We start from the raw sequence: 25,683 nt of genomic DNA, 5'->3' as shown, positions 1-25,683 counted from the left end.
GCCATCTTGGTAGATATATGTTCTTAAAAATTATATATCTGTATAGCTAACAAAAAGTGAACTCAACTAAGTTATGAATTCTTTAGGTAGTTATAGAAGAAATGATCTTATAGGAGTAGTTTGAGAAAGGAATGGATGAGTGAATGTTTTTTTTTTCTTGGTTATAGAGAGAGACCAAGAGTTAAGAATCCAGTAAATACAGTGTTTTTTATCCAGTCCTATATAGCATTTTATTTTATTTTTTTATTTTTTATTTTTGGTATGAAAGAGAAAGATGGTTTGGAATATATAAGTGTGATTTGAGCTCCTGAGAACTAGAGTATTATATTTAAACTAGACACCCAGTGCATGAAATTTGTGCATGGGCGCGGGGGGTATCCCTCAGCCCAGCCTGCACCTTCTCCAATCTGGGACATCCTTCTCACAATCCAGGACTGCTGGTTCCCAACTACTTGCCTTGCCTGTCTTCCTGATTTCCCCTAATCTGATCACCTCCTAACCACTCCCATGACAGCCTGATTGATGTCTAACTGCTCTCCTGCCAGCCTGTTTGCCCCCAACTTCCCTCCTCTGCCGGCCTGGTCACCCCTAACTGCCCTCCCCTGCGGGGTTGATAGCCTCCAACTGCCCTCCCTTGCAAGTCTGGTCCCTCTCAACTGCCCTCCCTTGCAGGCCTGGTCCCTGCCAACTTCCTTCCCCTGCTGGCCATCTTGTGTCCACATAGGGGCAGGATCTTTGTCCACATGGGGGCAGCCATATTGTGTGTTGGAGTGATGGTCAATCTGCATATTACTCTTTTATTAGATAGGATAGAGGCCTGGTGCATGGGTGGGAACCAGCTGGTTTGCCCTGAGGGTGTCCTGGATCAGGGTGGGGATTCCCTTGGGGTGTGATGTGGCCTGGGTTTTGCAGGCCAGCCACACCCCTGGTGACCCAAGCAGAGGCCTTGGTATCTGGAATTTATTTACCTTCTACAATTGAAACTTTGTAGCCTGGAGCAGAGCCAAGCCTCCTGCTTGCTCTGTGGCTACTGCTATTTCTGTTTGGATTTACTTATCTTCTATAATTGAAACTTTGTAGCCTTGAGTGGAGGCCTGGGTCTGCCAGGGTGTGTGGAAAGCTTGCCAGGGAAACCCAAGCCTCCCTCCTGATAGCTATCTTGGTTGGATTTATTTGCATACTCGCTCTGATTGGCTGGTGGGTGTAGTGGAGTGATGGTTAATTTGCACATTACTCTTTTTTTAGGTAGTATTGTAACTGATAGTGTAGAGTCAGGAGAAAAACATTATGAAATAACATTTTATTAGGTTTTTCTTGGTGCGGTGGTCTAACGCTCAGCAGAGTAGGTGAGGGTAGTAAACTGCTCATAAAGACTTCCAGGCCTGCCCCACTTCTGCTAACAGGTGTACATTAACAGTAGTTAGCAAATAATGTCAAATGCAGTTTTTTAAAAAGTGTCCTTTCATATGAAGGAATTAAAATGGTTAAGAACAATTATATTAAGATTGTATTTATACTAGAGGCCTGGTGCACAGATTCATGCACAGGTGGGGTCTGGCTGGCCCACCTCGATGGGGCCGATTGGGGCTGGGCTGGTGGGGGGTTGGAGGGGCTATGGGAGGTCAGCTGACCGGCCCTGTCCCCGATTGGGGGCAGGCAGCTGTGGGGAGGTGTTGTGGGCTGTTGGCCAGCTAGCCCTGATACTGATTGTGGGGGGCACTTGGGGGCTGGATTGGCCAGGAGAGGGGCTGTGGTGGCTGTGGGGGGACGATTGAGGTCCCCATTGGGCTGGTTGGCTGCCACAGTGTGCCTCATAGCGACTAGTTGTTCTTCCATTCTGGTCATTTGGCTTTTATATACATAGTCACTATTTTGAGGTACTAATATGTAAGTTCTGTCACTGTGAGCTCAATAATCATGCTTACTTGTTTTTTTATACAATAATAAATGTTCTAAGCTTCATTACACTATGCTTCATATGCTTTATTACACTAACTTTATACAAAATCTGTATAATTGAGTTTTAAAGGCTTGATTGATTTAAGAAAAATTAATACATCTGATTATTTACTTTAAAGGTACAGAAGAAAGAAGATCAGCAATTAGAGCCTAAAAAGAGCACCAGCCCTAAAAAAGCTGCAGAGCCGACTGTTGATCTTTTAGGACTCGGTAAGTAATGAAAAGCTCAAGTCACCATTATAGTTATAAAACAATTGAAACCTTTACTTCAAATGAATAAAATAGCTTTATTATCAGTATGCTAAAAGATAACTGTTAACTGAATTTGAAAATGTTATGATTACTTTGCTGAGTTCCTACAAAAAATGGAAGTCTTTAATAAGTTTGCTAGACTCTGTCAGCACGGTTTCTTGGAAATCCAAGTAATGAGTTCCTTGGGGAAAGAAAGATATCAAAGTAATCTTCAAAGGCTTGGTAGATGGTGACATTTAGACATTTAAAATAAAGAATAGGTTCATTCCCCCCACCCCCTTCTCTAATTGAGTTTGTGTTGGGGATGGGGGCCCAGGAGAGGTCCCCTAGCAAAATAATTCTGGGATAGCCTTATTATAAAATGTTCTGGTTTAAAGAAAATTTAATTTTGATTAACTGAATCATCACTGTTTATACCTATATCTACTAGCTAGGTTCATTTTATATACCTGCTGACAATAGGCTTATTTTAATTTACTATTATATTTATTCTCATAGCTGATAGATATATGTTGTCTGCCTGGTAAATAAACAGACTTCCATTCGAGGATTACTTGTACTTTGCTTATCTACTAGTATTGTCAGCTCTTTATAAAATTTTCTTCTCTTAAAATAGCTTGATAAATGGTGATTTTTGGTAATATTTGAGCCTTCAAGCAGTAATTAATTAAAAACCTTTTTTTAGTTTGGAGAAAGATTAACAATTAAAAGGAAATGATAACAGTTGAAGGGTAGAGTTGAACTTCATACACTGCTTTTCTGAAAATTGATTTTAGTTCTTACTAGGTAAATTGTTTTCAGTTTCAAGAATTACAATTGAACAGTTTATTCATTTCTTAGGAAGCTGATAAACATGCAAATATACAACCTAGGGTTAAAAATCTCCTATGGTGGTAAAAATAAGTAGTATATTAAAATATTTAAGAACTGTAATTTTGAAAATAGAGCTTAAGTCCAGGGGTCTAAATATAATTATGTTGAATTCTAGTCCTTATAATTTCTTTGAATTATTTCCTTTGATTTAGATGAGATAAAAGAAAAAAGACAGTACTAAAGTAAGAAAAAAATCTTACTAAAACTGTATGCATCTTTGTCCTCATTGCAGCATTTTTTCCAGTCTAGGTGCCTGGTTTATAACTTAAAAATGTAAGATATAAACTAGACCTGACTCTCTTCCCTACAGACCAATTCACTCATTCAACAAATACTCATTAAGTGTCTATTATGTGTCCAGGCCCTATTGTAGGCACTAGGGAGATAGCTCTAAGGAAAACAGATAAAAATACCTAAGGTGTTTGTGTTTTCATTCTATCTGAGGAGACAATAAAATATATAGTTCAGTAAAATATATCATGGGTCATATGTAGTAAGTATTATAGAGAAAAGAAAGCAAAAATGAGTGGTTGTAATTTTAAATAGGGTTGGGGGTATTCACCGAGATATCATAGGAGCAAAGACCTGAAGAATCTGGTGCAAGAGCATTCTAAGTAGAAAGCACAGCAAGTGCAGAGCCTCTGCAGTAGCAGCTGACTTGATGTGTGCAAGGACCAATAAGGATGACAGTGTGGCTAGAGGGGGATGATCTGAGGTAGGGGAGGAGGGTTACAGTGGAGAGGAGTAGGGGGTGAAGAGAGAGGCAGGTAGATTATGACTTTGACTTTGACTTTGACATTGAATGTCCTGGAAATATATTAGAAGGATTTGAGTAAAGAAGTACATGATCAAACTATTGTAGCTACTATGTTAAGAGTAAATTGTAGCAGGGCAAGGCTGGAATCAGGGAGACCAAAGGTGAGAGATGAGGATGGCTGAGAGTAGGTGGTGGTATTGGGAGTTAAAAGGAGTAATCAAGTTCTGGATATATTTCAAAGATAGTGCCAAGAGGATTTGTTGACCAATTGAAAGTATAGGTTTATTTTGGAAATAAACCTGTAGGAAAGGTAAATCTGATTATTCAGGATAAGAAAAAATACTATAGTAAGGTTTTAAAGAGCAAAAAGAGGAATGGGATTTAGTAGACAAATGGAGTGATTGGCCTTAGTTACCCAACTGTTACTGGAATAATGTTGCATGGCAAATAACCCCCTGAGCTCAACTTATATCACTATTTATCTTACTCTCAGCTCTGTGAGTGAAGTCAACTAGGGCATTTCAGCTAGAACATTTGATGTTTTCTGCTTTTCTTACAGGAATAAGTGTTTTCATTGCCTTGTTAATCTCAAAGTCAATACCAAAGGTTTTAGGGCTTGCTGATTGCTGCCCATGCTGTTAGGTCTAGTAATAATTAATGTCGTTTTCTAATACTTTTTTAAATCGAATTTATTTAAACAATACAACAAAATTTAATCAACAATATAGTTGCCGTTGTTTTCTACTACTTGTGCCCAACGCTCAGGAAGCATTTTAATCCCTCTGTTGTAAAATTCTTGTGATTTTGATGCAAAAAATTTGGTCAATGCATTTTTGAGGCATTCTTCATTATAAAATTTTTTTCCAAGAAGAAAGTTTTGCAAAGAACGAAACAAATGGTAATCGGAAAGGGCAATATCAGGAGAATATGCAGGTTGAGGGAGAACTTCCCATTCCAACTGGCACAGTTTTTCAGCAGTGATTCTTGCAGTATGCGGTCGTGCCTTATCGTGGTGAAGAATTACGCCCTTCCGATTAATCAGCGCGGGTTCTTTTTCTCTTAAAGCTTGGGCTAACCTTTCCAATTGGGCACTATACACTGCACTTGTAATGGTTTGGTTAGATGGTAAAAGTTCATAATGAAGAATTCCTTTAAAATTCCACCAAACACACAACATCACTTTTTTCGCATGCAAGTCAGGTTTTGGCGTGGGCTGCGGAGCCTTATTTTTGTCCAACCATTGAGGCCGCCTTTTCAAATTAACATCCAGCACCCATTTTTCATCTCCGGTAACAATTTGCTCTAAAAACGGCAAACGGTTTTGACGAGAGAGGAGCGAACTGCAAATTGTGACTCTTTGATTACGGTTGTTGTCGGTCAACTCATGAGGAACCCATTTTCCAAACTTTTGGACTTTGCCAAGTGCACGCAATTGATTGGAAATTGTTTTTGGTGAACAATTTAAAGTTGTCGCAAGCTCTTGTTGGGTAATTTGAGGATTTTGCACCAAAAGAGCTTGAAGAGCTTCTTGATCAAAATTGGACACACGGCCTCGACCACTCTTGTCATCTAACGAAAAATTTCCCTCGCGAAATTTCTCAAACCAACGCTGGCATTTTCTGGCGCTAACTGCATCTTGACCAAGAGCACTACAGATGTTTTTTGCAGCCTCACTTGCTTTTCTTCCTAATTGGAACTTGTAAAGCATGCAGTGCCGAATATGCTCTTCATCCGCCATCTTCTTAGCCCTAGTTTTGCAACAAAAACCAAACCAAACACAAACTTTTTCAAGCAAAACTTGTTAATTGCACTTCACACGTTCTGTAGATACCACATGTTTGAAGGTTATGTCAATACAAGTCAACGCCAAGCAAGATTTTAAACGAATGATAAAAACGACATTAATTATTACTAGACCCAATATATAGCAGACAACTCCAAAGTCTTAACGGCCTGTGTCAGTTAATATTCATTTCTATCACTGCAAGTCCTGAGACAGCTCTCTTTTAGATAACAGGAAAACTTCAGGAGCTTGTCTGTAGGGGAGAACTTATGCTCTCTTAGGGCATGAAAGTAAAGGGAATGTTTGAAGAAGAGGTTAAGGATATATAGAGGAATTTGCTGGTGACTGACAGTTTTAGATCATACACTGAAGAGTTCCAAAGGTGGGGGTGTGTGATGGGGCCAGAGAGAAGGATAATTTGCTGATGGAGTTTCAGCAGCAGGAAACTGGGAGTATCTTATGCAGAGCACATATAACTCTTCAGTCATACTTGTTATCAGTAGCCTAAAATTAAAAATATATATATTTTGCCGAAACCCATTTGGCTCAGTGGTAGAGCGTCGGTCTGTGGACTAAAGGGTCCCAGGTTCGATTCCGGTCAGGGGCATGTGCATTGGTTGCAGGCACATCCCCGGTGGGGGGTGTGCAAGAGGCAGCTGGTCGATGTTTCTCTCTCATCGATGTTTCTAGCTCTCTTTCTCCCTTCCTCTCTGTAAAAAAACCAATAAAATATATTTAAAAAAATTATTTTGAGACATTTTTAAAAGCAGTATTAAACATGAGATTTGATAAGTTCATGAAAGCCTTGGAGACCACAGAGAATCACAGGTCTCTTTCAGCTCAAAACATACAGTGGTCCTAAATCAGGCTTTATTATTGGTATCTATCTTGGGCAGCAGACCGTTTTTCTGGCTAAGCATGCCACTTTCCCCTAATGGGATTCTGTTTTCCCCTGTAAATGGAAACATGGTGAGGAGGAGGGAGCAGTATGATTTATACTCAGGCAAAGATGACAGCATATCCCATATGAATGAGACCAGAACATGCATTAACTTAAAACATTTTCAGTAAATAAAGCAAAAACCCCCGCATAGTTCATTTAATTCACTTTGAATAGTCTCATAATAGGGTAATAGTTGAGATCACTTTTTAGTACAGTCATGCGCCACATAATGATTTTTTAATTGCTAACAGAGCATACATACAACAGAGGTCCCATAAGATTATAATGGAGCTGAAAAATTCCTTTCACCTAGTGACTTCGTAGCCCTGGTAACGTGCTAGTGTTTGTGCATTGCTCATGCATTTGTGATGTAAACAAACCTGCATTGCCACTCATACAAAAGTAGGGCACGTGCAATTATAGTAGTAGGCAGTACCATCTAGATTTGTGTAAATACACTCTATGATGTTTGCACAAAAAAATCTCCTAACAACACATTTCCCATTGTGAAGCAGCATATAACTATAATTAGATCTCCCCTTTAAATGAGACTTTGGTGAGCCCACACTCTTATCTTCAACCTGATGACTCAAGCTAACCCTGCTTTTTTCACCTCACTTCTCCTGGTCTACTCCCAACCCCAAGGACAAACATGAAATGCTCTCTATTTTTAGCAAGGATCAGCATTTTTTTTTTCTTTTTCTTTTTTTTTTTTTCTGAAAAGGGCCAAATATGTTGACTTTGCAGGCCATGTGGTCTCTGTGGTAAACATTCAGTTCTCCCATTGTTGTGTGCAACTAGACATAAGTACATAAGCAAATGAGCATGGCTGTGTTTCAGCAAACTTTAAAAATAGGCAGTGGGCTGTCATTTGCTGACCTCTGCTTTATGTTTCTGATTATACCTGCAAGAACTACTTTATATTTAGGTGTTAATTCCTAGTTGAGTCCTGTAGAAATACTATTTCAGGGTTTCAGAAGTGGTTTTTACCTACTCTCTAGTCTTGGATATACCCTAAGATCTTGGGGCCCCGATTAACTAAGGGCCAAACTGAACAATCCCTGAGTGCTGTAGACTCAAATCAAACTTGAGAGACATATACAACTTGACTTGGATATATAACTCCTAAGTTAGAAGAGAATTGAAAGCTCTTAGGGCGTGTGTGTGGTGTGTGTGTGTGTGTGTGTGTGTGTGTGTGTGTGTTTACATGTCCCTATCTGTATAGTTATTCTAGACCTGGGAATAATTTTCTTAGGCTAGTATTTATTCTTTGTTGGTTATTACTTAGTTTTTACATGATAAAAACTGGCAGATTGCTTAGCAACTGTTAGGGTTACCTCTCTTTCCCTCCCCCTTTACACACTAATAATACTTTCATTCAGCAGTTGTTATTTTAGGGTAGAAGACCAGTAAAATCTTAAAGGGTAAATGTGTGCTCTAAATATAAGCCTTGAAAAGAATCAAATTGCTGGTGTTAAATGTTACCTTACGGGTTTCAGTTCAGTCTTTTGCCAAAGGTGGAAAACCCTCCTTTTTGGGGTTTCCTTCTTGGGGCCAGCTGTGCACGGCAAGCTATCTACTTAAAAGCAGCCTGGACCCTGTCAGGAGGCCTTGGCCAGCAGTTCTGTTGGGCACAGAGGGGTATGTGTGTGACTGGATGAACGGGGAAGGTGTCAGGGAGGATCCCATCCTCTCAGTGCTCCCAAAGGCATCTCACAAAGAATCTAGTATAATCTATGATAATAAAAGCATAATATGCTAATTAGACTGGAAGTCCTTCTGGACAAAGCTGGGGCTGTGAGGGCCGTGGTGGCCGTCATGGTGGGCGGGGGCTGAGGCAGAGGCAGATACTTGCTGGCATCAGAAATGGGTGGCGAGAGGGCAGGATCTCCATGATATCCCAAACTTGAGGAGCGAGCACTTCTTGGTAGTGCTAGAACAGCACAGAACCTCTGGTAGATAGGATAGCAAAGAGACAACATTTAGGTGCTTCACAGAGTGAAAACTGACGTGAATGATACTGCTTCTGATTGCCTAAACATATAAGACATTTAATTATCTTAATAGATGAGAAATCTAGAGGCCCGGTGGCTTAGGGCTGTGCAGTGTTGAAACAGCGAGGTTTGGAGTCACGATTCTCTTTCTTTCTTCCCATTCTGCCATCCTCAGCACAGCACTGGCTTTAATATTTTATTTTATTTTATTGATTTTTTTACAGAGAGGAAGAGAGAGGGACAGAGAGTTAGAAACATCGATGAGAGAGAATCATCGATCAGTTGCCTCCTGCACACCCCCACCGGGGATGTGCCCACAACCAAACAAGGCACATCCCCTTGACCGGAATCGAACCCAGGACCTTTCAGTCCGCAGACCGAAGCTCTATCCACTGAGCCAAACCGGTTTCGGCTGGCTTTAATCTTTATGTTTGCACCCTCATGGTCAACAAATGGCTGGTACGACTCTCAGCACCTCATCCTCACAGGACCACATCCAAAGGATGTCTTTTTTTTTTTCTTCCTATAAGTTTCTTTTCTCGGAAAGAACTTTTCCCAGAAAATCTCCCTAGCATTGTTCTCAGGATCCTCCTGACCAGAACTGTATTATATGAGCTCACTCTAGTTGTAATGAGGCTAGGAAAATAATATTCATCCTTTACAGTGGGAGGTAGGCTCTGCCATCAAGCAGCATCACACAGGGCTTTGACAGCTGTAGTAACTGGAGCAGGTTCATTGCCACCTTTACAACCCTTCAGGATAGTAGACAGTATTTTATACATACTTTCACACACTCACTTTTCCCCTCCACTTTTCCTTATCTGGGAAATGGAAGTAAGAATCCCTCTGTGGTTGATGGCAGAATAAATGAATAAATAAATGGGAAACACAGTAACCGGTGTGCAGTGCTGGGCTGAGACTATAGCCTGAACATCATCAGGTCACAGGTCATAAGAGGTAACTTGAGAATGAGAACCAGGGCCGTAAAGCATGATCTTTGGCCAGTGAAGTATTTGTAGCTGCCTGAAAAACTGAGGAAACTGGGCAACCTCAAAGAAATCTAGCCTGTCACCATTTGTTAAACATTTAGGAAGAAATTTGTATTACACAATTTGGTATTTCATATTTATGTTTTATCTTTTTGAGGCTTTAAAATGGTATAGAAATATTTTATAGATATTTATACATTTATATAAATTAAGATATTTCAAACTCTGAATTCTATGTAGTTTACTTCTTAAACCACTTCTTAGCAGTCTCAAGACAGCAGTGTGTTCATCTCCTGAACGATGGAGAGTGCTGCTGGGCTCCTCTGCACAGAGCTGGCGTACCCATTCATACGAGCATCTCTGCTTCAAGCCCCAAGGCCAGGTTACGGAGGGGCTTGGAAAGGGAGCGGTGAACAGAACAGAGGTTCAGGCCGTCTTTTAAGACCACTTCAGTCATGTTAGTCAGTTAGCCTTAAAATTGCCTATTTAGCATTAAGAAAGATTAATTGAAAATAAAAACAAATAGTTCCACTTAACTCTCAGGCACCTATATTTATTTAAGCACTTGAAAACAGTCTATAGCTTGAAAATTTTTATATGCTTCAAATGGACATTTGTGACTTGAATTTACAAGGTAACACATGGAAGTTTATTTCACTTATAAAGCAAGTTATGTTTTAATATAAAGGAACTCCAAGTAATACTTTTATTAAGGAGAAAGCCTTAAATGGTTTCAGGAGTAGAAAATAGGAAGGTTTCTCTGAGTAACATGAGGATTTATAAAGCTTCAAGAAGACAGCGTTTGCCTTAAGGAGAGAACCTCTGCACCTCATGGAAGCAGCCTTCTTTAATTATTGCTGTCTCCACTTCAAATTCATTCTTTCTCAGGATGATGCCTCAGTAGTCACCGATGAAGAATTAGACTTGGCAGTTTTCACTGTTGCAAGGGTGCACTCAAAGCTGAATGTTCGTGTTCAGTCAAAAGCGTTAATGAAAAACATAACATCCTTTTCCTTATCACGTTCTTATCTGCCTTAAACTAGAATAGCAATACATAAAATCTCATGTTGCTCTTTGACATTTTTTTTATTATTTGTGCAAATAGATTATGACCAGCTAATGCCTCTGACATTCAATAAAGGATGAATTCAGTTAATATTTATTGAGCCCCAGCAGAGTTCATGGCACTCTAGTAAATACCAGAAAAATGTAGCTGTGTGTGCAAGTGGGGAATAAGGTAGCAGTCTGGAAACTAAAAGAGTTATTGCTGAGGGAAGAAGTGGGATTTGTTAGGAACTTGGTTTTGAGAATTCAATTTGAAATCTGGAATAATGCTGAAACTCCCAATTTAAATTGTTTTCTTCAATTCAGAGAGTAATTTTTTTGCTGCTGCTAAGTCAGAGGGAGCAGTAAGTGAGGTTTTTTTGTCTACTTGTTCCAAGTAAAATCTAATGTGTTATGGAGGAATGAATGAATAGTGATTGGAAAGTTAAGCACCTACCCAGAAAAACCAGCTCTTGGTGCCTCACCTGTGTAAAGCACCACGTTATGTTTTAATATAAAGGAACTCAAAGTAATAATTTTATTAAGGAAAAAAGCTTAAAAAGCTTTGAGTGGTTTCAGGAGTACAAAAGAAGCTTTAAATGGCTTCGGGAGCACAGATTTGGAGTTCCAGTCGTGTGCCGTGATAGCACACTCGGAACCCATCTGTAGGAGAGGGGAGAGAGTAAGATGTGCTCTGGCCCCCAAGGTGGCTGGCAGAGGAGACTAACCCATGCAGTTGCCTGAGCTGCTGTGGAAAGAAGGACTGTGAAGGACATATTTCTGATTTAGAGAGATAATCTCATCTTATCATTGAAGGATAAGAGAGAGGAAGCCCTGGGTAAGGATCCTAGTCAGGAACATAGCAGCTGTAGTGCCATAGCTGAACAATCTTATGGAATCTGGCTGTAAAAACATAGGAGGAGCCAGCCAGATGTCAAAAGCAGGGGCTACAGGCTTTTTAAGCGAATGTGACTCTAGACTAGGGGTGTCGAACTCAAAAAGGGGCCAAAATCTAAAATCCAGCCTAAATCGCGGGCCGAATGGTTTACTGAACAGTCATAAACTGTCATTGTGATGGAAACACAGCGGAGTGCAGTGATTACAGCGCGGTGCGGGCCACATTGCAAGGCCTGGCGGGACGGATTTGGCCCGCGGGCCTTGTGTTTGACACATGTGCTCTAGACTAAGAGTATACTGCTAAATGAGACAGTGGTTAAGCAGGGCAAGGACTGAAGAGGGATTTTGTAGGCATATCACTGGTAGATTTCAAAAATAGTATTATTATTTCACTTTTACTCCCAACAGAAGTAGGATCAATCACCTGACTTGTTTCCACAATGACTCTACTGTCACCAAGAAATCCTCTCATAATCTGTGTTTGGAAAGCATTTCAATTCATCAATCATTTATTGAGCATTTGATTTGTACCAAGCATTAAACTAAGCTGCACTCTCTCTTCCTGGTTAGAAGCTAAGAAGGAGTAGGCATTGGCTCTGGGCATAAACATGATCAATGCCAGGGCGGAGTACAGAGGCCTACAGCATACTGAGGCATGCCTGCCAACCTAAGTGTAGTCAGATGCCATTAAAAACTAAAGGTCTCTCTACATAAAACCCTAATATGCAAATAGGCCAAGTAGCGGAATAACTGAACAGCCAGTTGCCGTGACGTGCGCTGATCACCAGGAGATGCACTCGGAACATGGTGGGCATCGGCTGTGGTGAAATGGTGGAGCCAGTGAGAAGGGGTGCCAGACCAAGGGGTGCTGGTCCCTGTCATCAGGGTGAGCCTCTGGTGGTTATTGAAATTCTTCACTCCCGTGTGCCACAATCCTGCCGGGTGCTCGCACCTGCTACAGGCACTGGCCCTGCTCACACCTGCTCCTGGTGCTCGGTGCTGGTCCTGATTGCTCGGCACTCAGTGTATGGAAGTGGTGGCTGCCAGCCCCGATCGCCCCTCAGGGCTTCTCCACCTCCCCCTGCTCCTGAGGGGCAATGGGAGATGGTAGCCACTGCTGGCACCGGCCAATCGCTCTGCACTGTCAACAAGTGCAAGTGGGGCCGGCACCGTCAGCACGTGGGAGTGGTGATGGTGGGAGCGGGGCTGCCGGCAGATGGGACCAGGGGCCACAGCAGGAGGGACCGGGCAGGGGTGCAGAGGATGGGTTGAGACCCACTCTGATGCCTACTGCAGCCTCATGGCCCACAGTTTCTTTCATGAATTCGTGCACTGAGCACCTAGTGAAATTATAAAGACACTTGGGAAGGCTGTCACTTTGCCTGCAGCCTCGGGCTTCAGTAGGGACAGTTGGTAGGCTTGAGTGACCAGATGTGGGTGATGAGGCCTACAATGAAAGTGGTGTTGCGTCTTGTGGCTCCAGTCATTTGTTGCCTCAGAAGGGAGGTCAGCCAACCATTGTGGCTGCAGTTGGAATAAAGCCAATCCCCTGTCCCCAAGGCCTTCCATAGAGAGGGAGGGCAACTGTCTATTTTAGCCCTGGATGAGGAAGAGGCTCCTGTTTGTGCTTGAGGTACCAGGAGAGGCTTCTCAAACTGGTGATAGAGCTGAGTTTTCCAGGTGCAAAACCAGACTTCTGTTGAAATATTAGGCCTATTGTGTAAATCTTCTTAGTAATGTGATGGTTAACCTGAGATGCTTTGTCTGATCAGAGCACCTGGCAAAGTGCTATGTTAAAAGTATGTTATAAAAATGCAAAATGTTATTCTATTCCCTATCAGTTTATAAATTATTGTTCAAAGGAATTTGGAATGTGCCAAGAAGAAGCCACTAAATATTATTGTGAATACTTTGTTTACCTTAACTAATTTGGATTATTGGTATCAGATGAGTTCTGGCATAGCCACAGTTAATAGAATCAATGGTCTCAGTCACCATTTTGAGGATTTATTGGTGGAAGAGGTTGGCCTTCATGATTGTCATATTTGAAATGTTACCTTCTTTTTAAAGCATCTATCAGTGTCACAGTATGAAATAGGCCAGTAAATGCATGCTGGGAATGCCGTATGTTCATGTGAGATGCACTGCTTTAACAACCTTTTTCCTTTAACTCAAATCATTTTAACCTTTTCTTGTAAACTTGTGTTATGTATGCAATTTAAAAGTGATCTACTAACTCAGTGTTCAGATAAAACACTAGTATGAAATCTTAAGATAAAATAGAAAATGGTTACTCACAGCAACTAACTGTAGGCTTGATGTCCTTGCCTTTAAGATTGAAATTCCTTCTTCATTTTACTGCATTGTCCTAATTTCTTCTGTTTGCTCATTGCCTTTTTAAGGGGTCCCTTGTGCTTCACTATCGTTTTTTATGATGTTGTCCTAGCTAAATTTCTTCCATTTGCCTTAGGCTTTTCTTGTTCTCTGGATCTCCCATTATTTTTATTGTCCACCAATTACTATTTCTGCATACTGATTAAAAGGGGTTGCTGCCTCCTCCTGCCGCCGGCTGCTCCTGCCACCAGTCTGTCACTGAGCCAGGAACACCACATGAGGTGCATGTCAGTGGTGAATTCTGATGTTATGCACAGATATCCACTTCTCTCTTAGCAGACACTGTGTGGACTAGTCTGAGGTCCCCCTACCCTGGAGGAGGTTTCCACTTGTCTGGGTGTGTGCACGTGTGTATTTTGTGCACACACAATGTAATCCATGCGGACTAAATTATTTTTCTTAAGCTATTTGATTTATTATTTCTAAATTTTTAAATTATATATATCTGAGAAACTGTTTTCAACATCTTAGTATTCTGTTGCTTTTGTGGCCTCTGAGCTTTTAATCATTCAGCCAGCAAATTAGTGGACTCTGGATCAGAAGGATGCATTGAATTCCCAGTGATATGTGAATGTTGTTGACTGATTGATTATATGCCACACTTGGTTCCCTCAGCCCAGTTGGCTCAGTGATGACCACATCTGCCTGCATCCCTCACTGTAAACTGAGAAGCCACTGGGCTTGGTAAGAGGAGAGCGGAGTGGGGAGATGCCAAGGAACTGTGAGTGTGGTGCCGAATGGTTTCTGCACTGTTTCTGTCTCTGCTTCTCTAACTTAGTAGAAATAATTCTGAACTATTTAAAGGTTGGTTTTTATTTTCAGAAAATAAGTGCTTTATTTTTAATTAGGGTCAGTTGTAAGTACCTGAGTTTTGATGAAATGCGGTTTAAGGAAAAGAGCACTCACTAGTCTGGAGGTCAGAAGATTGTACAGTGCAGGTTTTTTTTGCTACTGAACTAGGGATGTGACATTGAGCAAGTGTTTTAATCTCTTTGTGCCCTGGTTTCTGTAACTGGAGATAATGGAAGGAGATGCCCTTCTCATATTTCATGGAGACAAAAATGATAACTTGTAAATATTCTATAAAAATGTATAGGAAACATGATGGTTATAATGATGATAATGATAACTAGTCTTTAACTGTCCTTTTTAAATACTGAAAACAAGAACAACCTTCAAAGTGAATTGAAACTATCCTTTAAAAAAATGTATTTTGCAAACCAACTGTAGTGAGTCAAATTAACAGACATTGAAATACGTTGGGAAAACCCACTGGGAACTTGTATTTACTGATTTTTGCAAGGCTGAGTTTTCAATTAGGTTAAAGGTTTGTTTTTCAAAAATTCTGTGACTGCTTAGCTTTTGTAGTAAGGAAAATTGATGGGGTGAAATCCATCATATGAGGGGATCAGATGGGTAGAAGAATGGGTTAAAGAGAACCCAGGGCAAGTATGCTTAGGTGTGGGAGCAGAGGAGAATCACCTGTGCCTAACACGGGGCTGTAGAGCGGGCAACATGGTCAGACCCGTAAGTAAGTTTTTCGGCGCTAAGAGAAAATTCTCCCCATCACTTGAACATAGTGTCAGCCTGGCCACACGATTGTTGTCCCTACGCAGATGCTCCTCTCTCTCATTCTGAAGGATTCCAGAGTCCCTTGGACTAACACTGTGAGTTATAATAACTTTCATGGATGCTCCTCTAACTGGTAGGTGGTTACAAAGAGAGCCCAACTTTGTTGGTGCAGAATGCCTTTCGAGCTTTCAGACAGTTCTTTAAAGATGTTTTAATGGAATGTGAAAATGGAGCTGTTTACTTTGCAATGGTAGAAACAGAAGTTATGTTACCTTGCAGTGAAGGAAGTGAGCTGTGTGGGTCTTACATTAAGAACTGTGGATGGTTTCTGTTTTTGTATGGCGAAAGCCTGTAATTACCTAAGTTCCAGCAGTGAAGGATTAAATAATCACTTATTGTAGGTCCATACAACATCCTAGAATGCAATCCACCCCATGCACACATAATTTTATTTAAAGAAAACGTTTGTATTATATTGTTGTATATACATTGTTTATAAGCATAGAAAAGGTATGGTGAGGGACTTTTTTTGTAGTGAAATACACATAAAATTTAAGATTTTTAACCATTTTTACTAGTGGTATTAAATACATTCACATTGTGCAGTCATCACCAATATCCATAGTAGGGAACTCTTACTCATTTTTGTAGGTTTGCATCTTTTACAAGAAAGTGTTGCTTTTAAAGTAAAAATTGAGGAGGATTACAATCTCAGGCTTTGTTCTAGTTCTGTGATGATAGACAGTACCCTTTTTTTTTTTGCCATCTTTAAATGAAGATAATTGATAGTGCCTCTCTCATTGAACAAATGCATGTGTTTATGTGTGTATTTGTGTTTTTTCAGGTTTTGTACAAAACAAGCACTATACTAAGCGTTGGCTGTTGTTTTTACTAGTTATATATGTGTGATCTTAAGGTGTGAAGGGTAAAATAAGACTTCAAAAACCAAATGAAATGCTCCGTGCTGTTTTACAGATTGGATATGGTACTACCAGATAGGATTTAGGTATGAAAGTATAAATAAGTTAATATTCTTAATGAAGTATAACGCACTACTTAGAACATACTGAAAGTTTCTGAAAGATGTATAGTATAAAAGTAATAAAAGCAGGCCATTTGCTGTATTAGGTTAACCCCCTGGTTCTCACACAGTGCATCCTTTGCTCACTGCTGTTTTGACTAGATTGACATGGCCTGTGGTAAAAATCAGTTGTTAGTACTTAATTCACCAAAGGAAAAAAGGTAATAGAGTCAAACCTCATTTCTTGAATATCTCTCATTTCAAACAATCGGGTCTTGACCAAGTTGTTCAGTTTTCTACCTGACTACCCTACCCTTTCAGGCTGATACCTTAGCATGGCAAAAAGAATCTCTGAGACAACAAGCAAAGGAGAGATTGCCTTTTTTGCTGGTGAAATAAGCGATTAGCACAATTTTATTATTTTTTTGTTTTATTAATTTTTCAAATTAAATTATCATCTGTGTACATATCTTACCATTGCCCCCCCCCCCCACTCCCATACATGCCCTCCTCCCCAGAATTTTGTGTCCATTGGTTGTGCTTATATGCATGCATACAAGTCCTTCGGTTGATCTCTTATCTCCCCCAGATCTCCCTACCCTCCCCACTGTAATTTGACAGTCTGCTTGTTGCTATACTGTCTATATCTATCTTTTGGTTCATCAGTTTGTAATGTTCCTTATTACCCATAAATGAGTGAGGTCATGTGGTGTTTCTCTTTCATTGACTGGCTTATTTCACTCAGCATGATGTTCTCCAATTCCATCCAGGTTGCTGCAAATGATAAGAATTTCTTTTTTTTATGGCAGCATAGTATTCCATTGTATAGATGTACCATATATTTTTATCCATTCATCTGCTGATGGGCACCTAGGCTGTTTCCAAATCCTAGCTATTGTAAATTGGATTAGCACAATTTTAAAACATAAAGAGACCATTAAGAGTGCTAATGTTGCTAAAAGTATGAAAGTGCTCACAAAATAATCACAGGCAATTGAGAGGTAGAAAAACTGTTGATTGGAGAAATGAAAAGCAATTAGTCAGTGATAGCACTTCAGAGGCCACGATATATTAAGAATCTGTTTAAGGCCTGCCCTTGTGGCTCAGTGGTTGAGCGGGAACCTGTGAACCCCAGGAGGTTAAGGTTCATTCCCTGTCAGGGCACATGCCCTGGTTGTGGACTCAATCCCCAGTGTGGGGTGTGCAGGAGGCAGCTGATCAGTGACTCTCAATCATTTGTTTTCCCCTCTCCCTTCCTCTCTCAAGTTATTAAAAGTATACATTTAAAAAAAAATTCATTTAAGGATACTAGGGGATGGTTTGATAAGTTTAAGAAGTATTTATTTATAAATTAAACAATATATTGGACATGTACTGTATATAAGAAAGGTTAAAACAGAGTCATTTGGGAGCCTGGAACAGATTAATTCAAGTTACATTATTTCTAATGAGAAAAAATGATTGTTTTCAAACAGATTGCTTTTCAAAAGCCATCTGGAATGAATTAGATTTAGAGAACCAGGGTTCCACTATAATAGTATTTTCCCATGTTTAAGGATTCTCCTCCCCCCATAAATTTATCGTAATTTTTAGTGTTTACTAGTATTCCTTCAAAAAGCAAAGACATTTAACTGTAAGATTGGAAATAACTATTTCCTGTTTTAAACTTTAATTGGTTGTAGTTTGTTTTGGGGATGATATGTGCTTCTGTGTGTGAGTTGGAATTGCAGATAAATGTCATATTTTGTTATTGAATTAAACATGTCTTTGATGTGGATGTTCCCCTACCTTGCACGCTACAGTTTATGGGTTAAAGCACCACTGGCTTACATGGCATTGGACTGAGTTTATTTACAGAGCTTTTGTAATATCACAAAGATGTTCCTTTAGTTGTGTTTTTAATCTAGAATACCTTTTTCTTTTATGCTGTTTCATTTCTGGTTCATATTTACATGATATGCTATATACATAATGTGCTGTATACATCATGTAAATGGAATGTGGAATGGGTGGAAAATATAAAATAGATCTTCAAAGAGGTCTAATTTCAAATGAATGTTGCCTTTTGAAATGGTTAGAAATGAAGAAAATTACTTTCATGTATGAGTTATTTGAATGCTTTTATGTCATAGTTGTGTCTTAGCTTAAAATCCTATATCTTGTAAATTAGTAATCTGTACATTGCATTATTGCTTCACCTTTAACTTGTCCATAGTCCTAGATATATGGCTCTGATAATGTGATATTTTCAGTCACTGAGTGACTGAAAAATGTTTGCAGTTGATTTCTTACAAACTAACTTCTGTGGGTTTTACATACTCTTTTATAAACTAGGTAGTAAAAAATATCTTACTGTGACAATTTATTCATTGAAATTTAATCTGTGATTTCCTAAAGCTCCAAACAGGGAAATAAAATATATCAATTTGTATAGTTCTACTTTAAAAAGGAGAATAAATGTATGAGTTTCTGTGGATTGTGGTAGAAATACTGAGTTACATAGTAGATCTTTCATTAACAACATACACTGAGTGGCCAGATTATTATGATCTTTGATCGCATAATAATCTGGCTACTCTGTGTGTGTGTGTGTGTGTGTGTATGTATGTGTTAGAAGCCCAGTGCATAAATTTGTGGATGGGTGGGGTCCAGCCAGCCTGGCCAGGGGGAGGGGACATAGGCTGTTGGCTGGCCTGCCTGCTGGTCGAACTCCTGGTTGAGGGGACAATTTGCATATTAGTCTTTTATTATATAGTATACAAACTGGCCAGATTATTATGCATCCAAAGATCATAATAATCTGGCCACTCAGTGTATGCTACATTAAAGAGAGGTGAAATGAAATTGTAAATTATTAAAATAGAAGCCTGATTAGGATATAAGTCCCAGAGATTGGAGTTGTGATGCTCAGAACTGTTATTTGGTTGTGGCCACAAAAAACAGAACCATGTGAGATGTTCCATGTCCAGGAATACCATTCTCTGAAACTCCCCGTCACCCTACTCCAATTCCCACCCCTTACACTGTGTAATTTTTACACTGATGTAAAAGGAGATATTTTAAAAGTTTTTTTGAATGATAGGGTAAATAGGAATTGATATAGAATGTCCCCTATCAGTCTTTTCTCAGTACAGCTCAGTGGCTTGGTACTGCCAAGAAATGGTTTATTTCAAGTTTTATGGATACTTCATATGGAACCAGTGTATGTTTTCTTTCTTTTTATCAATTTTTTTTCTTGCAATATTTCAGACATTTTAAATCATCAACATTTATTCCTATGGTAGATGTATCAGTACATGCTATGAAGTGATAGCCAAAACACACACATTTATGAAGAGGCATTTTTTGTAAGAAAATGGTATCAGATCCTAGTTTAGCTAATCAACTCATAAGTAGTGTCTGTCTTATTAGGTAATGGGGATTAAATGAATCAATATATGTAAAGTACTCACAACTGTACCTGGCATATAAGAGAGCATCAGGATACAGAATAATGTGAATATATGACACCATTTATTAAAAACTTTATATATATATATATATATATATATATATATATATATATATATATATATATATATATAATATAATATGGTGGATAAAATTATCTGGAAGAATAAATAAAATTGGAAATGGTTTCTTTGAGTAGGGGATAGAACCTGAAGTATCGATAGAAGGGGAAGATATATTTTGTTGTCAACTTTCTGAACTGTTCTTTTTTTAACCATATGTTTTTAAAATAATGCCATGTTTCAAGTACTAAGAGATTGTACTTTAAGACAAGAATCTATGCTCTTTTTAGATGGTCCTGCTGAGGCACCAGTGACCAATGGGAACACAACAACAGTGCCAGCTCTGAATGATGATCTGGACATCTTTGGACCAATGATTTCTAATCCTTTACCTGCAACTGTCATGCCCCCAGCTCAGGTATATTGTAAGAATATGGTTTTACACAATCACTACTTACTTCCTTTCTGAAAAGTTTCAGAATTTCCATTGCTGATTTGAAAGCCTCCTATTCTTTATTCCAGGGGTTGGCAAACTAAGCCTACAGCTTGTTTACACATAGTATTAGAATACAGCCACTCCCAGTATATTGTCTGTGGCTGCTTTCCTACTAAAAACTAAGTTGAATAGTTCCAACACTGTATGAATATTTACTGCCTAAAGTTTGCTAACTTTTGCTTTAGGTAAAACAATAGTATTTAGAATGAACAAGTAAGAAAACTCAGACTACTATTTCATCCTTGTCTGAGATCATCAAGACCACTTACCTCTGAGGTTTTTAAACTGGGGGTGTATAATTATTGACTGGCAGCCAATAGTTCTTTTCTTATGCTCTATTGAGCCTTCCCCAAAATACTATGTAGTAGTAAGAGTTTCAATCTACCTGCTCTACATTAATACATTCAAAATAGTAACTATCATACCTTTATCCTAGATGTTTTTGTGTGGCATTGTGAATGATCCTCTTTAATGCACCATTTACCTTCTACAAGTTGAATTTCTAATTTCATAATTGCTCTTGGATTTTAAGTAATGGATGAACCATGTTTTAGTATGCACAATTTGACAGTGTGTTTTGGTATTTGTCTCAGGGGACGTCCTCTGTACCAGCAGTCACCACTGTGTCTACAGTAACATCTGGGGATCTGGATCTATTCACTGAACAAACGACCAAGTCAGAAGAGGTGACAAAGAAACAACTCTCCAAAGACTCCATCTTGTCCCTGTATGGCGCAGGGACCGTGCAGCCGCAGAGCACTCCTGGTAATTCATTTTGAAGTCTGCTTTCAGGGACTGCACTGGCATTACTGGAAGTGAGCCTTTGTGGTTATAATATATTTTTTCCCCATTTTTCTATGTAATGAATGCTTTTGTTGTTGCAATTTACACAACTGAAATGAATGAAGCATTAGAATAAAAAGCAGGTACAGGAGTCACAAAACTTTATTCACTTAGAATTAACAAGCTGTTCACATATCACTTAATGTTGTTTCACAAGCTTTTAGGACATGGATTATCTTCGAATAATTATTTGAATTTGATTTGCATGAAGTTTATAACTGTACAGAATGGTATTTTTTCTGCAAGTAAACAATAAGCAGTCTGAATTATTACATGAATTCCAAAAACAGTTTGATATTTAAAAAATAATTTTAATACTAGCAAGGTAAGATTTGTTTACACAGTTTTAATCTGTCAGATTACCTCTTTTAAAATGAGATCCCACCTGCTTCCCTTAAAGCCAGGCACAGTGAACTTGCACCTGTGCGTTTGGTAGTGGGAGACCAGTGGTTTAGGTTAGCAGAAACAGCACATCAATCTAATGCCATGCAGGTTGGTCTTCACAATGGATATTGTTCTATCCATGTATTTATTCTGATAAAATTGCTCAGGTTCATAACTGATTTGTCTGCTTCTAAAAATATCCATCTCAGAGAGTGTAGGCTATGAGTTGGTCTGAAAAGCCAGACAAGAACTAAAAATTTTGCTATGGGTAGTTCAGAAAAATGGCAATTGTTTTTCTGTGATTATAGAATTGAGTGCAGCTATACAGTAGCCCTGTTCTCTTCATTTTCTTTTCATGGTTCTTATGATACAGGTGTATTTATGGGACCCACAAATATACCATTTACCTCACAAGCACCGACTGCATTTCAAGGTTTTCCATCAATGGGTGTACCTGTGCCTGCAGCTCCTGGCCTTATGGGCAATGTGATGGGACAGAGTGCAAGCATGATGGTGGGCATGCCCATCCCCAATGGGTTTATGGGGAATGCACAAACTGGTGTGATGCCACTGCCTCAGAATGTGATTGCCCCCCAAGGAGGAATGGTAGGACAGATGGGTGCACCCCCGAGTAAGTTTGGCCTGCCACAAGCTCAACAGCCCCAGTGGAACCTGTCGCAGGTAAGGATCTTTTATTCTCCACTTTATCCAGGATCGAAAAAATCAGGCTTAACTTTCTAAATTGTTTTATTTGTATTTAAATCTAGTAATCTGGCAGAAAGAGGAGGGATTATGAAGTTATATCAGACAAATGACCTGTCTTTGTCCCTATTTGATATTCTATTTGATATTCTATAAAGAATTTTTTTTCATTTCTAATATAACTGTAATGGTGGACATCCCTAATTTAGTTGTAACAGCTAGAAATTATCTTAGCATCTTAAGAAATTTTCTATCACCTTTGAAATTAGTAACATGTTTTGCCCAGCTTCCTGTGGGGCGTTTTATAGTCTACATTGGACCTACCTGTCTTCACTAATTTGAGAAGGGGTGTAACTTTCATAAATTAGGGGAAAATCTTTCTGTTCAAAAATCTCTATAACATATTTCCTTTTTACTTATCCTGTAATTAGGTTTATATTTAAGAAGAGTACCCGCTAGTTCAAGAATTCCCATAAGATGTGAACAAGTCCATATTTATTTTATATCCCTTCATATTATAAAATCCTGTTTCTACCTAAGTTAGTTTAGTCCAAGATATGACATTACTAGTACACTACCTCCTTCAAATGAATTTCTCTATATTAGGTGCTCTGTCCTGACTTTTCTCCCCTTTACACTTCCTCTTTGGTGAGATTTCACCTGTTTTTAGCATTTTGGCTCCTGTTCTAGACAGGTGTTTCACCTTGAGAGCATTCAAGGAATAGTCAATAATGATTTTTAACCAACATTAGCAAAATCACTATGTATCCTATGAATGCTCCCAAGTTATTTTTACTATTTAAAGGAATATCTATATGACACTGGTCTCTCATCTCTGGGAATCTTAAAAAAATGGTAAGTACCAAGTGGCAGTAACAGCTTGTGTGTGCCACAATGCTGAAGTAAGCTCAGGTTAATGTGCTGGATGAACCAGGAAGGAGCCAACCCTTACTTCCAGGCCTGCTGGAGGCTGTTCTCCAGTACTCCGTACATGAGAGCTATTGGCCATCGACAAGGTAGCTAAAACAACCTTGAGTAAGTATCGGAACTGATCTGCCGCTTATAGGAGACACTTATACCTCATTAGAGTAGTCAATACTCTTTCCTTAACCTGTCATCTTAGAAGTTAAGAACCACAAAGAAGGGTTAAGATGCTTATATACATACATGACTCCAGTGGAAGAAAACATTAAATCTTATACCTTATCAAATAATTATAATTTTAGATGTTTGACCTTTAATATTTACAAGGTATATAAAACCATTTAAGATGTTTTAAAACTGAATAATAGCTATAATACACAAGTTTTAATTTTGGAGTATTTTACCTTCTAAAATTTCCTTAGTTTTTAGTAAAGCACTTCTTGAGTTGAAAGAATATTGGACTCATTATACCTAGATACAAATTGAAAGATTGCTTTGGCACTTTTTCAGTTGTGATTAATTTTTTGGGACAAGAAATTGAGTCTAGAAAATGAATAAATACAGTGCTAAAAATGGGGGGAAAAAAGCTGTAGTTGCTTTCTGCAGAGAAATAAGCATGTGATGGTTTGCTTTTACCAAGGAGCTTTGACTGACTTTTACATGGACAAAAAAAAAAAATACTCATTGTAATTGCTATTAAGCTTCAGTATCTCCTTGAGACAGCTTCTAATAAAATCGGGTACCTTAAAAACTGTCTAACTTTGGTTAAAGAAATAAGATTTAAAAGTGAAGTGAGCTGCTTAAACAGCCCTGTGTTACCTCACAGGTGAACCAGCAGATGGCTGGCATGAGTATGGGCACTGCGAGCCCGGCGCTGGGCTTTGCCCAGCCCCCCAACACCACAGCAGGATGGTCTGGAAGCTCATCGGGTCAGACTCTCAGCACACAACTGTGGAAGTGAGGACTGCACACGAGTCTCATCCAGAGCTACCACCTACATTCCTTGCTGAAATGCATCTAAGTTCCCCTGTTTATCCATGTACATATATATTTTTTCTTTTTCCCCATTTGTTCACATTAAGAATTACCTGATTGACTGTGTTGGTTTGTACTGATTAAATTTGATGTGGTGAAAAGCAGGTTGAGAAACTATTTTATGTCCAGGGCAGCTTTGCTCATAGTTCCCATAACTTCATAAACCACATTATTTGAGAAGCTGCTCAGTCAACTTGCATAATCAGTCTTACTCGATAAAATTATAGCTCTAATGTTTGCATATAAGGAAAATAGTTATCATGTTAGTAATACCTCTAACAGTATAAACCCCACCCCCAAATTAGCCAGTAATCTCGTAGGAAGGTACTGTATGATCAAATGGTTAATCATAAATAGAATGTAAATGTATCACTGAGCACTGTTTTCTAGTGTATCAAATTCTTTTATTTCATCATTTCCTTCACTGTGCTATTGTTATGATGTGCTTAACAGGGAATGTGGTTAGTGAAAGGAAGATAAACCTGGATGCTACTGTAAAACTTAGTTTAACAATATTTAAAGAATTTGAATTTTATCCGCCTCTTGTAATTTGGATCTCCTCTTATGTACATAGTGCTAATATGAAGATCTTTCTCTGCACTATATGCAAACAGGGTAACTAAACAAAGCCACTTTCAGTCCTTGAAGGTATATCCAGGTTTATGACAGTAATTGTGTTTACATTTTATGGTGCCTAGTATTGACAAAATGTTCTATCCCTATATTAAATAGATGAATCCATAGACTTTTTTTTGTGGGTTTCATTTCCTACAGTGTATACTGCCATCAACCTTATATAAATTACTTAATGTTGCTAAGTCAGGAATTGGGGACAAAATATTTGTCATGTTTCTAAAACCTGTTTAGTTCTACCAAATATAAGGCCAAATGGGGAAAAAAAGAAAAGTATGTAAGATACTAAAAGTGGTACCTGCAGTGTCATTAGCTGTACTGTACAAAGATCTTCCAGTTTAGTTGTAGAGAAAACATGCAGAACAAATGAAGACAAACACATTTTATACCAACTGATTAGCTTATGTTAACTGACAAGCTCTGTCTAAACAGATGTCCATCAGATGTCAATAAAGGCTGTTGTACTGAAGTAAAATGAACAATACCTGAATGCTCTGTAGCCTATTCTCCACACATCCTCTTCCACACCCACTGCTGCTCCCATTCACACCTCGATCTTCACTGTGTCCAGGTGGTACTTGGGCTCGTTGGCTAGATTAACCTTCTCTGTGCGAGTATGCCACACGAGGACCTAGGGAGGGAGGGAAATCTGTGGGGTAGCCAGACTCAACGCCAG

General features: G+C 39.0%; 2 protein-coding genes across 11 annotated transcripts in view; one reads left to right on the top strand and one right to left on the bottom strand.

Annotated features, from left to right (window-relative positions):
* SMAP1 (small ArfGAP 1) overlaps positions 1-25,117 on the top strand; it is a 106,450-nt gene extending 81,333 nt beyond the window's left edge. For 7 of the 10 annotated variants that reach the window (XM_045573129.1, XM_045573128.1, XM_036413333.2 and 4 more), the window contains 5 exons: positions 2,079-2,169; positions 20,281-20,408; positions 21,080-21,251; positions 22,087-22,394; positions 24,166-25,117. In XM_045573129.1, the coding sequence (XP_045429085.1) occupies positions 2,079-2,169; positions 20,281-20,408; positions 21,080-21,251; positions 22,087-22,394; positions 24,166-24,300 (834 nt within the window). In that variant the 3' untranslated portion in view covers positions 24,301-25,117. Of the gene's footprint in view, positions 1-2,078; positions 2,170-20,280; positions 20,409-21,079; positions 21,252-22,086; positions 22,395-23,353; positions 23,691-24,165 lie in introns of those variants that run through there. The other 3 variants (XM_036413335.2, XM_036413339.2, XM_036413337.2) reach the window with 3 other exon arrangements.
* Positions 23,772-25,683, bottom strand: part of B3GAT2 (beta-1,3-glucuronyltransferase 2) — a 59,683-nt gene continuing 57,771 nt past the window's right edge. Inside the window, exon 4 of the mRNA XM_036413341.2 lies at positions 23,772-25,638. Within this exon, the coding sequence (XP_036269234.1) occupies positions 25,552-25,638 (87 nt within the window). The 3' untranslated portion in view covers positions 23,772-25,551. The remainder of the gene's footprint in view (positions 25,639-25,683) is intronic.

This window comes from Pipistrellus kuhlii, unplaced genomic scaffold (genome assembly GCF_014108245.1).
Source record: "Pipistrellus kuhlii isolate mPipKuh1 unplaced genomic scaffold, mPipKuh1.p scaffold_m20_p_5, whole genome shotgun sequence".
NCBI lineage: Eukaryota > Metazoa > Chordata > Mammalia > Chiroptera > Vespertilionidae > Pipistrellus > Pipistrellus kuhlii.
The sequence above is the reverse complement of the archived record's forward strand: the minus strand, read 5'-3'. Positions and strand labels throughout refer to the sequence as shown.